General features: G+C 45.3%; 1 protein-coding gene across 1 annotated transcript in view; it reads right to left on the bottom strand.

The window, feature by feature from the left end:
- LOC130282259 (hexokinase-1) overlaps positions 1 to 15132 on the bottom strand; it is a 109679-nt gene that overhangs the window by 50940 nt on the left and 43607 nt on the right. Inside the window, exon 3 of the mRNA XM_056530306.1 lies at positions 12966 to 13114. Within this exon, the coding sequence (XP_056386281.1) occupies positions 12966 to 13114 (149 nt within the window). The remainder of the gene's footprint in view (positions 1 to 12965; positions 13115 to 15132) is intronic.

A 15132-nucleotide genomic window follows, 5' to 3' on the forward strand; every position in this document is an offset into this window, starting at 1 on the left:
CTCAACTCAGCCCAAAAGGACTGAGCAAAAAGTCCACTTTTTATCCCTCACTTGATTAAAACTTAACTTTTAATTAAACAATAAAGTGGGTATACAGAGCTATAAGTGATTTTAAAAAATCCAGCATGTTAGCACCACATGTATTAGTGTACTTGTTGTCCCTAGGGACCAACTGAATATAGAAATCTACTCAGCGCATCTGCAGAATGCGCTGATTAAGGGTGCTTTTGCTGATATTTAAAATACTAACACACTGTCCCTCCTAACATGTTTCGCCACCAAAGTGACGTCTTCAGAGGTTAGGGAACAATGGCTATAAGAACGCCGCGTAGAGGGTTTATATAACCTCCCTTACCAAGGTCACAGCCCCTTCCTGTGTTTAACCCTCCAATAGGGAACTATCAATAAAATTGGCAGTTCACCTACCCAATTGCCAGGATTATTAGATTAGCCAATCACAATAATGACACCTGGGCAGGTACTTACCTCCCAAGGTATACGTTAAATTACCTGTCTATCTTCCCCAACTGTAATCTGATAGGTCAATTCATTGCCACTCACGGAGCTCCATCAGTTCCGGTTCCTTCTGCGCTGAATCACGGCAGGTCCCTAATGCGCCTGTGTAAAAACCACGCTTGCGCTCTGAATTGTAAACAAACAACGTCACCACGTAAGCTAGCGCATGCGCCCGTCCACCAATCAATCGCGCATGCGAAAAAACTTAGAAAGTAGAACGTAGTGGCCGGAATGAAAACGCGCATGCGGGAAAACTTAGAACTGGAAGGGTAGTGACTGCAGATTTAACATGCATGGGGAAGACTAAGTTTAAGGGGTACTCACTAATAATGGCTTAAATCCAACCTACAAAAGTTCTGTTAATCATTGTATCGGAACCAATATAATTATTCCTTTTACAATTCTGGATCCATTACTAGGTAAGTATATCCCAATCAAAGGAAGGGGGGGAAGGCAGGCAACTGTCAATCATATAGGATTTACTTATAAAATATTGTGTACAAAGAATTAGGATTAAGATTAACGAGGCTCCATATACAATACTAGATATAGTGGTAATAAACCGAATATCCCATATACATCTACCTTTATTGTGTGTATGCCTCATACTATATACTGGACCTTTATTCAAGGATTGGTTGCTGGCCAGCAATAAATCCTGGGTGGACCTTCACAAATCAAATTGCAGTGTGAAGGGATTAATATAGCAAACTCAATGGTTTATAAAAGTATAAACATACAAAGTATGTATCAAAGAGTATACCTCAAATGCAAGCATGTTTCCACATTTGTAAGGTAAGTGGTCCAAGTGAAATTTGCAATAAATAGAATCCATAATCTTCATACACATAAAACAGAACGAAAAATATATATATTGTGGAAAAACAGGAAGGGAGACTGTCATAATGTATTGTGGGCGTAGCTCAACAATCAATGCTATTATCAATACACATATTAGTATAGATAAACTGTCACTGCTGGAGGTATGTCTCACTTTACAAAAATGTCTTGCTTTACAGGAAGGCTGAAAATGTAAAGCCCTCATTCAGACCTAATGGGCTTCTAGATTTCAATTTGAAAATCCAAAATGCTTCTTCCTTGAGAAGTTTACGGTTCAAATTTCCCCGTCGTGGACCTAAATTGCACTTTTGAATGCCCCAAAATTTTAACAAGGTAACATTACCGCTGTGAAATTCCCTAACATGTCTAGACAGAGGGGTATCCATATGGGTGTTAATTGTGCTCAGATGTTTGGATATTCTCCTCCGTAGTTGTTGAATAGTTTTACCCACATATAATTTCGGACATGGGCACTGTCCGGACATATACACCACCCCAGTCGTTTGACAATTTATGAAGGTCTGAATCTTATAGCTCTTATTGTCCACCGGATTAGTAAATTCTTTTGTTCTAGGCATAAACTTACAAAAAGTGCAACTTCCACAGGGGTAAGAACCAGTGGTTGGTGACTTCAGCCACATTTGCATATTGTTCTCAGAGTAGAAACTATGAACAAGAGACTCCTTCACGTTTCGTCCTCTGCGATACGTTATTGCTGGTCTTTGGGGTAATACTTCTCTGAGGTCCATATCACTCATAAGTAAGGGCCAAAATTTATTCAATATCCTTACCACTTGATTATTGTTAGAGTCATATGTACCAATACAGCGTATGACCTTTCCAGATTCATTAGTACTTCTAGATTGATTAGACAATAAATAACTACGTGGTGTCGCTCTCGCTCTGGCATAGGCTCTATGGAGCCACTTTTTGGGATAACCTCGACTCAGGAATCTCTCATACAGCTCCTTACATTCCTTCTGAAAGGCCTCCTCACTAGAACAGTTTCTCTTAGCCCGTAAATACTGGCCTATCGGTATCCCTCTTTTGAGGGGAGGGGGGTGGAAACTATCCCAGTGAAGAAAACTGTTAGTGGACGTTTCTTTTCTATGTATGTTGGTATGTACTGTCCCATCTAAATCAAGTGATATAACCAAATCTAAAAAAGTGATCGTGTTAGTGTGAATTTCCGAAGTGAATTTCATACCTATACTATTTGTGTTTAATGCTATTACAAATGAATTAAATTCAGTGATAGTGCCATCCCAAAAAATCAAAATATCATCGATAAATCTCCCCCAAAATAAAATGTGATTGGTGAAATCAGAAAACTCAGAAAAAACTATCGTGTTCTCCCACCACCCCAAAAATAAATTAGCATAATTAGGTGCACAAGCCATGCCCATTGCGGTGCCTTTAATCTGAAAATAAAATTTACGATCAAATAGAAAGAAATTATGTGTAAGTAAAAAACGTAAAAGTGTTAACAAAAATTCATTGTGACGGTGAAGGTGAGTACCCCTAGTGTTCAAAAAGTATTCAGTGGCTTGAATTCCTAAATCATGGGAGATGTTCGTATACAGGGACTCCACATCCAAACTAGCAATAAGTGTTGTTACTGGAAACGTCAATTCTTGTAGTTTCGTAACTACATCTTTGGTATTCCGCAAATAAGACGGTAGACTTGTTACAAATTGTGCAAGGAATTGATCCACGTATAAACTGATTCCCTGAGTCAGGTTATCATTTCCCGAAACGATGGGACGACCGGGAATAGGTCGGGTTTTCTTATGCACCTTAGGAAGTGCGTACATTGTTGCAATAGTTGGTGTAGGGTTATACAGAACTTTAAATTCATCCTCTGAAATCAAATTCTCACTTTTCGCTGTTATTAATATTGTCTTCAATTCTTTATTGAAGTCCTCCATAGGGTTCTTGGGAAGGATGATATAGGTGGATCTATCATCCAATAACTGCATTACCATCCTTTTATAATCATCTCTATCTAGAAGAACAATGTTACCTCCCTTGTCTGCTGGTTTGCAGACAAGGGAGTCATTGTTCGCCAATTCTCTTAATGCTCTTTTCTCTTCTTCCATTAGATTATCAAGTCTAGTATTAGGTTGTAATTCTGTTATTTCTTGACAGACCATGTTTACAAATGTGTCAATGTTCGAGAATTGGGATAGACTGGGAGTCATCGTCGATCTAGGACGTAGACTCGAGAAGGGTGGATCCATCACCACTCCTTCCTCATTTTCTCTCTCTAACTCTTCCAAGATTTGAATGGCTTCTCTTTCTCTTTGATCATTATTAATCCCATTTCTTGACAAATTTAAGTGAACCTTATGTAGAGCCAATTTCCTCCCAAACAAATTAATATCTTTAACCCATTCAAAGGATTTGAATCTCGGTGTAGGGGTAAATTATAACCCTTTCTGTAACACCCTTATTTGGCTCTCAGTCAGTTGATATGAGGATAAATTATAAATCTGTAAATCTTGGGTCCTAGATGTCAAAACATGTTGGGCCCCATCATCTTGTCCCGAGATATTATTCCCATCCCTAAAAAAGAGGGAGTTGCTGCTGTTGCTCCTACGCCAGTGGCTACCAAACCAGTCATAGCCATTGTGGCTGTTGTTGATACCGAAACTGGTGGTGCTATATTCGCGACGGGATGGTGTGCTAGCGGTGTTAACTGTAAAAAGGAGGATGAGCCAGAGACAGGTGGTATATATCCTCCTTGCATGTTGTTCGGGTTCTGGAAGCTTGGATTTTGACCGGGGGGACATCTTGATTCACCAGATCTTGTGTTGACGGGTGATTTACGTGTGGGTTGTCTACGTGAATAACCCCCTCTTCCCCCTCTTCTGCGTCCTCTATTATCTGTGTAATTATTGGGTCTCCCTTTATTGGAGTCCTCGGATTCAGAGATATCAGATTCTGAGATATCAGTGTAGGGGTTGGGGTTATAATTGTAACTGTTATTCCTCTTAATGTAAATCACCCCTGTTTCAAAATCACGTTTGTCGCGTATATATTTGCGATGTTTTCTTTCTTTAATTTCTTGCTGGTGGGACTCAATATGTTTTTGCAATTTGGACTCCAAATTGCTGAATTCCACACTTGTTTTAAAGACTTGTATTTCTGCGATCTGTTTCTCAAGTTGTGCCCCTGTTCTCCTTAACACTTGCTTCTCATAATTGAGAAGATATTCTTGCATACGAATAGTGCAATCCGTCAGGAGGTTTTGCCAACCTGCTATAAACTCAATATCCTCCTGATGAGAATTAGGTAGAATATTGTCACGATGCCGGCTGGCAGGTAGTGGATCCTCTGTGCCAGAGAGGGATTGGCGTGGACCGTGCTAGAGGATCGGTTCTAAGTCACTACTGGTTTTCACCAGAGCCCGCCGCAAAGCGGGATGGTCTTGCTGCGGCGGTAGTGACCAGGTCGTATCCCCTAGCAACGGCTCAACCTCTCTGGCTGCTGAAGATAGGCGCGGTACAAGGGAGTAGACAGAAGCAAGGTCGGACGTAGCAGAAGGTCGGGGCAGGCAGCAAGGATCGTAGTCAGGGGCAACGGCAGGAGGTCTGGAACACAGGCTAGGAACACACAAGGAAACGCTTTCACTGGCACTAAGGCAACAAGATCCGGCGAGGGAGTGAAGGGGAAGTGAGGTGATATAGGGAAGTGCACAGGTGAAAACACTAATTGGAACCACTGCGCCAATCAGCGGCGCAGTGGCCCTTTAAATCGCAAAGACCCGGCGCGCGCGCGCCCTAGGGAGCGGGGCCGCGCGCGCCGGGACAGAACTGACGGAGAGCGAGTCAGGTACGGGAGCCGGGGTGCGCATCGCGAGCGGGCGCTACCCGCATCGCGAATCGCATCCCGGCCAGAGGCGGTATCGCAGCGCCCCGGGTCCGTGGAACCGACCGGAGCGCTGCAGTGAGAGGAGTGTAGCGAGCGCTCCGGGGAGGAGCGGGGACCCGGAGCGCTCGGCGTAACAGTACCCCCCCCCTTGGGTCTCCCCCTCTTCTTGGAGCCTGAGAACCTGAGGACCAGACTTTTGTCCAGGATATTGTCCTCAGGTTCCCAGGACCTCTCTTCAGGACCACAACCCTCCCAATCCACTAAAAAGAAGGTTTTCCCTCTGACCTTTTTAGATGCTAAAATTTCTCTGACGGAGAAGATGTCCGAGGAGCCGGAGACAGGAGTGGGGGAAACAGATTTGGGAGAGAAACGGTTAATGATAAGTGGTTTAAGAAGAGAAACATGAAAGGCATTAGGAATACGAAGAGAAGGAGGAAGAAGAAGTTTGTAAGAGACAGGATTAATCTGGCGCAAAATCTTGAAAGGACCAAGATAGCGTGGTCCCAACTTATAGCTAGGGACACGGAAGCGGACATATTTGGCGGAGAGCCATACCTTGTCTCCAGGGGAAAAAATGGGAGGAGCTCTTCTTTTCTTATCCGCGAATCTCTTCATGCGTGAAGAAGCCTGTAAGAGAGAATTTTGGGTCTCTCTCCATATGATGGAAAGATCACGAGAAATTTCATCCACAGCGGGCAGACCAGAGGGCAAGGGGGTAGGGAGGGGGGGAAGAGGGTGACGGCCGTACACCACGAAAAACGGGGATTTGGAGGAAGATTCAGAGATTCTGAAATTATACGAGAATTCGGCCCAAGGTAGAAGATCTGCCCAGTCATCCTGGCGGGAGGAAACAAAATGTCGTAAATAGTCACCCAAGATCTGGTTAATTCTTTCTACTTGTCCATTGGATTGAGGATGGTATGCAGAAGAAAAATTTAATTTAATCTTGAGTTGTTTACAGAGAGCCCTCCAGAATTTAGACACAAATTGGACGCCTCTATCCGAGACGATCTGCGTAGGCAACCCGTGAAGACGAAAAATGTGTACAAAAAATTGTTTAGCCAACTGAGGCGCTGAAGGAAGACCAGGAAGAGGGATGAAATGTGCCATTTTGGAGAATCGATCAACGACCACCCAAATAACAGTGTTGCCATGGGATGGGGGTAAGTCAGTAATAAAATCCATACCAATCAGAGACCAAGGTTGTTCGGGAACAGGCAGAGGAAGAAGAAAACCAGCGGGCTTCTGGCGAGGAGTCTTATCCCGGGCACAGATAGTGCAGGCTCGCACAAAGTCCACCACATCAGTCTCTAGAGTCGGCCACCAATAGAAGCGAGAGATGAGTTGCACAGATTTCTTGATGCCCGCATGACCTGCGAGATGGGAGGAGTGACCCCATTTGAGGATTCCGAGGCGTTGGCGTGGAGAAACAAAGGTCTTTCCTGGAGGAGTTTGCCTGATGGAGGCTGGAGAAGTGGAAATCAGGCAGTCAGGAGGAATGATGTGTTGAGGGGAGAGTTCAATTTCAGAAGCATCTGAGGAACGAGAGAGAGCATCGGCCCTAATGTTCTTATCAGCAGGCCGAAAGTGAATTTCAAAATTAAATCGGGCAAAGAACAGAGACCACCTGGCCTGACGAGGATTCAGCCGTTGGGCAGACTCGAGGTATGAGAGGTTCTTGTGATCGGTGTAAATAATAACTGGAAATCTTGATCCCTCCAGCAGATGCCTCCATTCCTCAAGTGCTAATTTAATGGCTAGAAGCTCTCGATCCCCGATGGAGTAGTTCCTCTCCGCCGGAGAGAAGGTCCTAGAAAAAAACCCACAAGTAACAGCATGCCCGGAAGAGTTTTTTTGTAGAAGGACAGCTCCAGCTCCCACTGAGGAGGCATCAACCTCCAATAGGAAGGGTTTAGATGGGTCAGGTCTGGAGAGCACGGGAGCCGAAGAGAAGGCAGACTTGAGTCGTTTAAAGGCGTCTTCCGCTTGAGGAGGCCAAGACTTGGGATCGGCATTTTTTTTGGTTAAAGCCACAATAGGAGCCACAATGGTAGAAAAATGTGGAATAAATTGCCTGTAATAATTGGCGAACCCCAAAAAACGTTGGATGGCACGGAGTCCGGAGGGGCGTGGCCAATCTAAGACGGCAGAGAGTTTATCTGGATCCATTTGTAGTCCCTGGCCAGAGACCAAGTATCCTAGAAAAGGAAGAGATTGGCATTCAAACAGACATTTCTCAATTTTAGCATAGAGTTGATTGTCACGAAGTCTCTGAAGAACCATACGGACATGCTGGCGGTGTTCTTCTAGATTGGCCGAAAAAATTAGGATATCATCAAGATATACAACAACACAGGAGTATAACAGATCACGAAAAATTTCATTAACAAAGTCTTGGAAGACAGCAGGGGCGTTGCACAGGCCAAAGGGCATGACCAGATACTCAAAGTGTCCATCTCTGGTGTTAAATGCTGTTTTCCACTCATCCCCCTCTCTGATGCGGATGAGGTTATAGGCGCCTCTTAAGTCCAATTTAGTAAAGATGTGGGCACCTTGGAGGCGATCAAAGAGTTCAGAGATGAGGGGTAAGGGGTAGCGGTTCTTAACCGTGATTTTATTAAGTCCGCGGTAGTCAATGCAAGGACGTAGAGAGCCATCTTTTTTGGACACAAAGAAAAATCCGGCTCCGGCAGGAGAGGAGGATTTACGGATAAAGCCCTTTTTTAGATTCTCCTGGACGTATTCAGACATGGCAAGAGTCTCTGGGGCAGAGAGAGGATAAATTCTGCCCCGGGGTGGAGTAGTGCCCGGGAGGAGGTCGATAGGACAATCATAAGGCCTGTGAGGAGGTAGAGTCTCCGCTTGTTTTTTGCAGAAAACATCCGCGAAGTCCATATAGGCCTTAGGGAGACCGGTTACTGGAGGAAGCAGAGAGTTACGGCAAGGGTTACTGGGAACCGGTTTTAGACAGTCCTTGGAACAAGAGGGCCCCCAACTCTTGATCTCCCCAGTGGACCAATCCAGGGTTGGGGAATGAAGTTGAAGCCAGGGAAGTCCAAGGAGAATTTCCGAGGTGCAATTGGGAAGGACCAAAAGTTCAATCCTCTCGTGATGAGATCCGATGCTCATTAGAAGGGGCTCCGTGCGGAAACGTATGGAACAGTCCAATCTTTCATTGTTTATACAATTGATGTAAAGGGGTCTGGTGAGACTGGTCACTGGGATGTTGAACCTGTTGACGAGAGAGGCCAAAATAAAATTTCCTGCAGATCCAGAGTCCAAGAAGGCCACAGAAGAGAAGGAGAAGGCAGAGGCAGACATCAGCACAGGCACAGTAAGACGTGGAGAAGCAGAGTGGACATCAAGGATTGTCTCACCTTTGTGCGGAGTCAGGGTACGTCTTTCCAGGCGGGGAGGGCGGATAGGACAATCCCTCAGGAAGTGTTCGGTACTAGCACAGTACAGGCAGAGGTTCTCCATGCGGCGTCGTGTCCTCTCTTGAGATGTCAGGCGAGACCGGTCGACCTGCATAGCCTCCACGGCGGGAGGCACAGGAACAGATTGCAGGGAACCAGAGGAGAGAGGAGCCGAGGAGAAGAAACGCCTCGTGCGAACAGAGTCCATATCTTGGCGGAGCTCCTGACGCCTTTCGGAAAAACGCATGTCAATGCGAGTGGCTAGGTGAATAAGTTCATGAAGATTAGCAGGCATTTCTCGTGCGGCCAGAACATCTTTAATGTTGCTGGATAGGCCTTTTTTAAAGGTCGCGCAGAGGGCCTCATTGTTCCAGGATAATTCAGAAGCAAGAGTACGGAATTGTACGGCATACTCGCCAACGGAAGAATTACCCTGGACCAGGTTCAACAGGGCAGTCTCAGCAGAAGAGGCTCGGGCAGGTTCCTCAAAGACACTTCGAATTTCCGAGAAGAAGGAGTGTACAGAGGCAGTGACGGGGTCATTGCGGTCCCAGAGCGGTGTGGCCCAAGCCAGGGCTTTTCCAGACAGCAGGCTGACTACGAAAGCCACCTTAGACCTTTCAGTGGGGAACTGGTCCGACATCATCTCCAAGTGTAATGAACATTGGGAAAGGAAGCCACGGCAAAACTTAGAGTCCCCATCAAATTTATCCGGCAAGGATAGTCGTAGTCCAGAAGCGGCCACTCGCTGCGGGGGAGGTACAGGAGCTGGCGGAGGAGATGGTTGCTGGAGCTGTGGTAGTAACTGTTGTAGCATAACAGTCAGTTGAGACAGCTGTTGGCCTTGTTGCGCAATCTGTTGTGACTGCTGGGCGACCACCGTGGTGAGGTCAGCGACAACTGGCAGAGGAACTTCAGCGGGATCCATGGCCGGATCTACTGTCACGATGCCGGCTGGCAGGTAGTGGATCCTCTGTGCCAGAGAGGGATTGGCGTGGACCGTGCTAGAGGATCGGTTCTAAGTCACTACTGGTTTTCACCAGAGCCCGCCGCAAAGCGGGATGGTCTTGCTGCGGCGGTAGTGACCAGGTCGTATCCCCTAGCAACGGCTCAACCTCTCTGGCTGCTGAAGATAGGCGCGGTACAAGGGAGTAGACAGAAGCAAGGTCGGACGTAGCAGAAGGTCGGGGCAGGCAGCAAGGATCGTAGTCAGGGGCAACGGCAGGAGGTCTGGAACACAGGCTAGGAACACACAAGGAAACGCTTTCACTGGCACTAAGGCAACAAGATCCGGCGAGGGAGTGAAGGGGAAGTGAGGTGATATAGGGAAGTGCACAGGTGAAAACACTAATTGGAACCACTGCGCCAATCAGCGGCGCAGTGGCCCTTTAAATCGCAAAGACCCGGCGCGCGCGCGCCCTAGGGAGCGGGGCCGCGCGCGCCGGGACAGAACTGACGGAGAGCGAGTCAGGTACGGGAGCCGGGGTGCGCATCGCGAGCGGGCGCTACCCGCATCGCGAATCGCATCCCGGCCAGAGGCGGTATCGCAGCGCCCCGGGTCCGTGGAACCGACCGGAGCGCTGCAGTGAGAGGAGTGTAGCGAGCGCTCCGGGGAGGAGCGGGGACCCGGAGCGCTCGGCGTAACAAATATTAATACGTAACCCACGATATGTTATTTTTTGTTGGGTGTAAGTTTCCAAGCTAGCCACCTCCCACCAAGAACGTAAGTGCTGTTTATATGTTTTTTGTAAATCCCTAAATCAATTTAAAATCACTTATAGCTCTGTATACCCACTTTATTGTTTAATTAAAAGTTAAGTTTTAATCAAGTGAGGGATAAAAAGTGGACTTTTTGCTCAGTCCTTTTGGGCTGAGTTGAGGTATTAAATAAACATATGTTTAGTCCACCCCTCACTAGGGTCATTGATCCTTGTGATCATTATTTTTGAGTGCACCTAATGTAGGGGCCTCGTATAGACGTTCGCTCACGTCGCGCTCCCAGCATTCAAGGGCCGGCGTTACTACATCCTGACGCCGGCCCTAGAGCGTGACGTGTGTGAACATCAAGGGGAGGGGGGGCTCCATGTCCATTTTGCTTGGGGGCCCCCAAATTCCTTCAAACGGCCCTGCCCACACCACAGACCTGGCCTCAAGTTAGGTCCTACCTTCCTGTCCCGAATTCCAGCTGAGCTCACCCAGAATCATGCTTGGTGCAATGCTCATGTGCAGCTTCTTGTCCTGCTCTCTCCTCCCCCCACTGATCGGAGACGGTATGCTACACAACATAGTATGTCACGTGCATAGTACATACAAAGGCCATTCAGAAGCCTGCCCTGGGGCACCTGTCGTCACCTCACCAGGCGGTATACTCATACATGGGTTGCAGGTAACTGCAGGTTGCCCGCTGTATAACCCTCCCTGCTTATATATATGTATGGCTTCACACATACTTTTATTCATTCTATATGATTATTTCTAGTCACTTTTTATGACCATTATAGAGTGTAAATGCCCATCTGCATTTCTGTACACATAGGGGTAGATTCATCAAAACCAGTGTAGAGGAAGAGTGTTGCAGTTGCCCATAGCAACCAATCAGATTGCTTCTTTCATTTTTAACAAGGCCTTTGAAAAATGAAAGAAGCAATATGATTGGTCGCTATGGGCAACTGGGCAACCTTTACTCTGCACAGGTGTGGTTAAATATCCCATATAGAGAATAATACCATAGTGTCTGTACAATCCTATACACATGGGGGTATGAGCGGAGCATTGCACCCTAGTCTGTATACTGCTATACGCATAACGGTATGTGCAAAGCATTGCACGCTATTGTCTGTACATTCTTTTATGAGGGGTAGGTGGGTGAAGAGTATTGCACCCTAGTGTCTGTACATTCCTATGTTAACGGGAGCGGGCAGGATTGGACACACGTTAGTGGGAATGAGCAGGATTGAACACACTTGAGTTTAGTGGGTTGGCCAACAGTATAACATCTGCAACTCTTTCACCTCTGTACATAGTTTTAGGACTAATACCTTTCTTTTACTCAGTAGGGATTTAGAACTCAAACCCAAATTGTAAAGCTGAGCCAAAAGTGCAATTTCAGAGTAAATACCTTAAAATGGGCATTGCCATGGAAAAAACTTTTGATATGTCGTAGAGTTTTGAACACAAGAATGACCCGGGAGAAGTGGGCGCTTAGTGTGTTCTCTACCGACTCATGTGACCAGGATGGACTCATAAATGTAAGTCTATGGGGCTGTCTCATGGTCTCAGACAGAGGGGGAGATCTATCAAAACCTGTGCACAGGAAAAGTTGCCCAGTTGGCAATAGCAACCAATCAGATCGCTTCTTTCATTTTGCAGAGGACTTGTTAAAAATGAAAGAAGCGATCTGATTGGTTGCTATGGGCAACTCAGCAACTTTTCCTCTGGACAGGTTTTGATAAATCTCCCCCAGAGTGTGGAGAGGAAAGTGGCTCCTAAAATATGCAATTATCATTTCATTAATTATACAATGTAATATCTCCTGTACTATTTTAAGTGATCCATATGCAAACCAAAGGGTAGTTTGGTAAATATTACTATCATGAATAAAAACTTTCACATGTTGCGCAGACATTTCAAAAATTTTGATTGCTGGATATAGCCAGGTAAAGTGTGCCCTTCATTCCTCGGCTCAGCGTTCACTTTGTCACTTTGCATATGACAAGTTTCATAGACCATAATGGAGTCTGTTTCCTGCAATGAGTGTCAAGTTGGGCAGGGAACCACGCTGCTGTGCACTTCACCCGGCTATATCTAGCAATTGGCAAGGGTCTCAGCACTGAGACCCTGACCAATTAAATCTTTTTACATGTCTGCATGGCATGTAAAAGAAAACATTTTCAGGTTTAAAATTCACTTTTAATTTGTTCTTCTACAACTCACTACTTGCACTACTTGCCTATCTTTGACATTGTTTATTCAGAATTTTCTGGATCATGAATATAACCAGACCTACAGCACCACTGTAACAATGGATATACACCTTAAAGGAAAGTGGTCGGAACCTACCTATTTTGCCAGAATTGGCTTATGTATATGTGAGGGGTCCAGAACCTTCCCTGACTGCAGATGTCAAAGGAAATAAAGATCACATATTGGAGTTCAACATGGCTCATCCTTTGTTCTCAGAGGTGTCTGACAGCAGGTTATTCTCTCTACATCAAAAACACATTCATGCTTGGCATTGTAATTGTCCCTACTGATGGCAGCCACCAAAAGTATAGGCCTCAGATTTCTGTTTTTGTTTCTCTTCGTACATGCAAGACTTACCCGTGTTCCAGTGCCATGAATTATGTCCTCGGGTGTGTCATATATCTCACTTTCCATCTGAACCGTCTGTTTCTTTTCATGCGAAACCTTGACCCGCAGAATACGGAAATGCGATCCACCAAGATCCAGTGCAATGAAGTCTCCCTTTTCTGTATGACAAGACAAGAATTGTGCACATATTTAGCTGATGGTGGCGATACTGTCTGATATAGGAGAACGGCTTCCTCTGAATACAGACATTTTCCTGCACGTGTAACAGAGTAAACACTATAACAGATGTCCCTTAATAAAAGCTGAGTGATTCCAGAGCGGCACTTTAACTAAACACTGGTTAATTCACAATGTACATAAAATGCTTAGTGCACAGTTAATGTGGCGAGAGTTATCTGACATTAAGTACACTATTATGAAGCAATGCAAACAGTAAACTCACCCTCACAGATCAGTAGAGAACACGGATAGTACTAAGCATTAAACAACACTTATTAACATAGATACAAGTAACAAATACCGTAATTTGGCATATTTTTTAATTGGATAATATTTATATTTAGGATCATGACATTTTCTATTACATAGCAGAGGGGAGAATCTAAGTCCACAGAGCTGTGTAAGTGTCCCCCTGTCCTGCCCCCTGATGACACCTGACTCAGAACTAGTAATACAGTACCGTAATTAGTACTGATTTGATGATGTGTAAAGTGGAGTCTATTTCAACTTTAAGAGTAGGCAAAGGACTTAAAAAGAAACTGACAGGCTATTCGCCCTCACTAAACCTCATATACTGAAATATAGTGCAGGTGAACAGCGTTAAAACATTACTCATTTACTTTATTCTGTTTACTACTTCCAAAGTTATGGACCTTTATTCTTTTCTTGCTGTTGCACTTCTGTACGCAATGGAGGCAGGAAGCGGGCTTGCCGAGTTTCCCTGCCTCCTCAATATTCACCATCCAGCCGGCCCGGTAAGGAATATGCAAATTAATTTACTCTTGCATCTCTAGGACTTGAGAGCCTGCTTGTGAGCGCTCTGCTGCCTTCCAGGTGCAGTGAGGCAGCCAGCTTCCCGCCTCTATTGCACACAGGGGCATATAAGCAAGGAAAGGATAAAGGTCCACAACTTTACAAGTAATTGAACAGATTAAAGTAAGCTGTTCAACTGCACTATAACCCAGTATATTGGATTTAGTGCGTGTGAACAACCTGTCAGTTTCACTTTCAGGATGCGTTCACATGCTAATAACAAGCAGTGGGTTTTCTGTGGAAAATCAGTTCCTAATTATGCTACGATTCTTTTGACCAAGTCTGCTGGCAAACTGCAAATCTGACACTATTGCGGACTCTCCGTGGACCCATTAAAATGAATGGTTGCGTAACTCGCAGCGTATTTGCCACAGTGGGAAACCCCCTACTAGTTGCTAGCATGCAAACGCATCCTAAAGGAGTTCAGAACAAAAAAAGGTTCGAAGTGAGGTGGTGGAATGTCATCTGAGGGACCTTTCTTTTTTATTATGCAATGTATAGGGATGTATAGGTTCCTCCATGGGTTTAGATGCTACAAGTAATAATCCTTTTAGCTGCTCTGTATCTATTATCCAAGATATACATGAAACAACTGGCTAAAATGGCATTATGCCTTTAATGGTTTGAGGTCATAGAGGTCAAATGGGAATCCCTAAAGGTGACCTACAGTTCAGTAGGACTGACAGTATTACTGGCTGAAGCTCATTTACCCAGGTAAACATATGGTGGATACCCATGTGCCATGTCAATTTTCCTGGTATGGCTGAGTGGACAAAAACACTTGATGAGTATTGATATACTGTAAATGACTCACAACCAGATTAGCACCCACTCCCTCCTTTCTAACCTCATAGATTGTGGGGTAACCCCATTTGGGTGGCCCAGTACAGAAGTGGCCCTTCTGTACAATCTATAGTCCTTTTCAGGTGGGTTCAGTCCTAGCCCCAGGCCCCACACGCCTCATGACTCTGGTTATGTGATTGTACATACAAATGGTTCATGTATTTTATTAAGAGGTATATGCCTTTAAGACCTGTTGTTAAGATATGTAACCAAGGACGGTGCCAGTGACCAGGTGACTTGGAGGTGACCTATAGGACCCCTCCAAAGGTCCTCCTATATAAACTAAGGGAGGAGTTAGCTA

The sequence above is a fragment of the Hyla sarda genome, chromosome 7, assembly GCF_029499605.1.
Source record: "Hyla sarda isolate aHylSar1 chromosome 7, aHylSar1.hap1, whole genome shotgun sequence".
NCBI lineage: Eukaryota > Metazoa > Chordata > Amphibia > Anura > Hylidae > Hyla > Hyla sarda.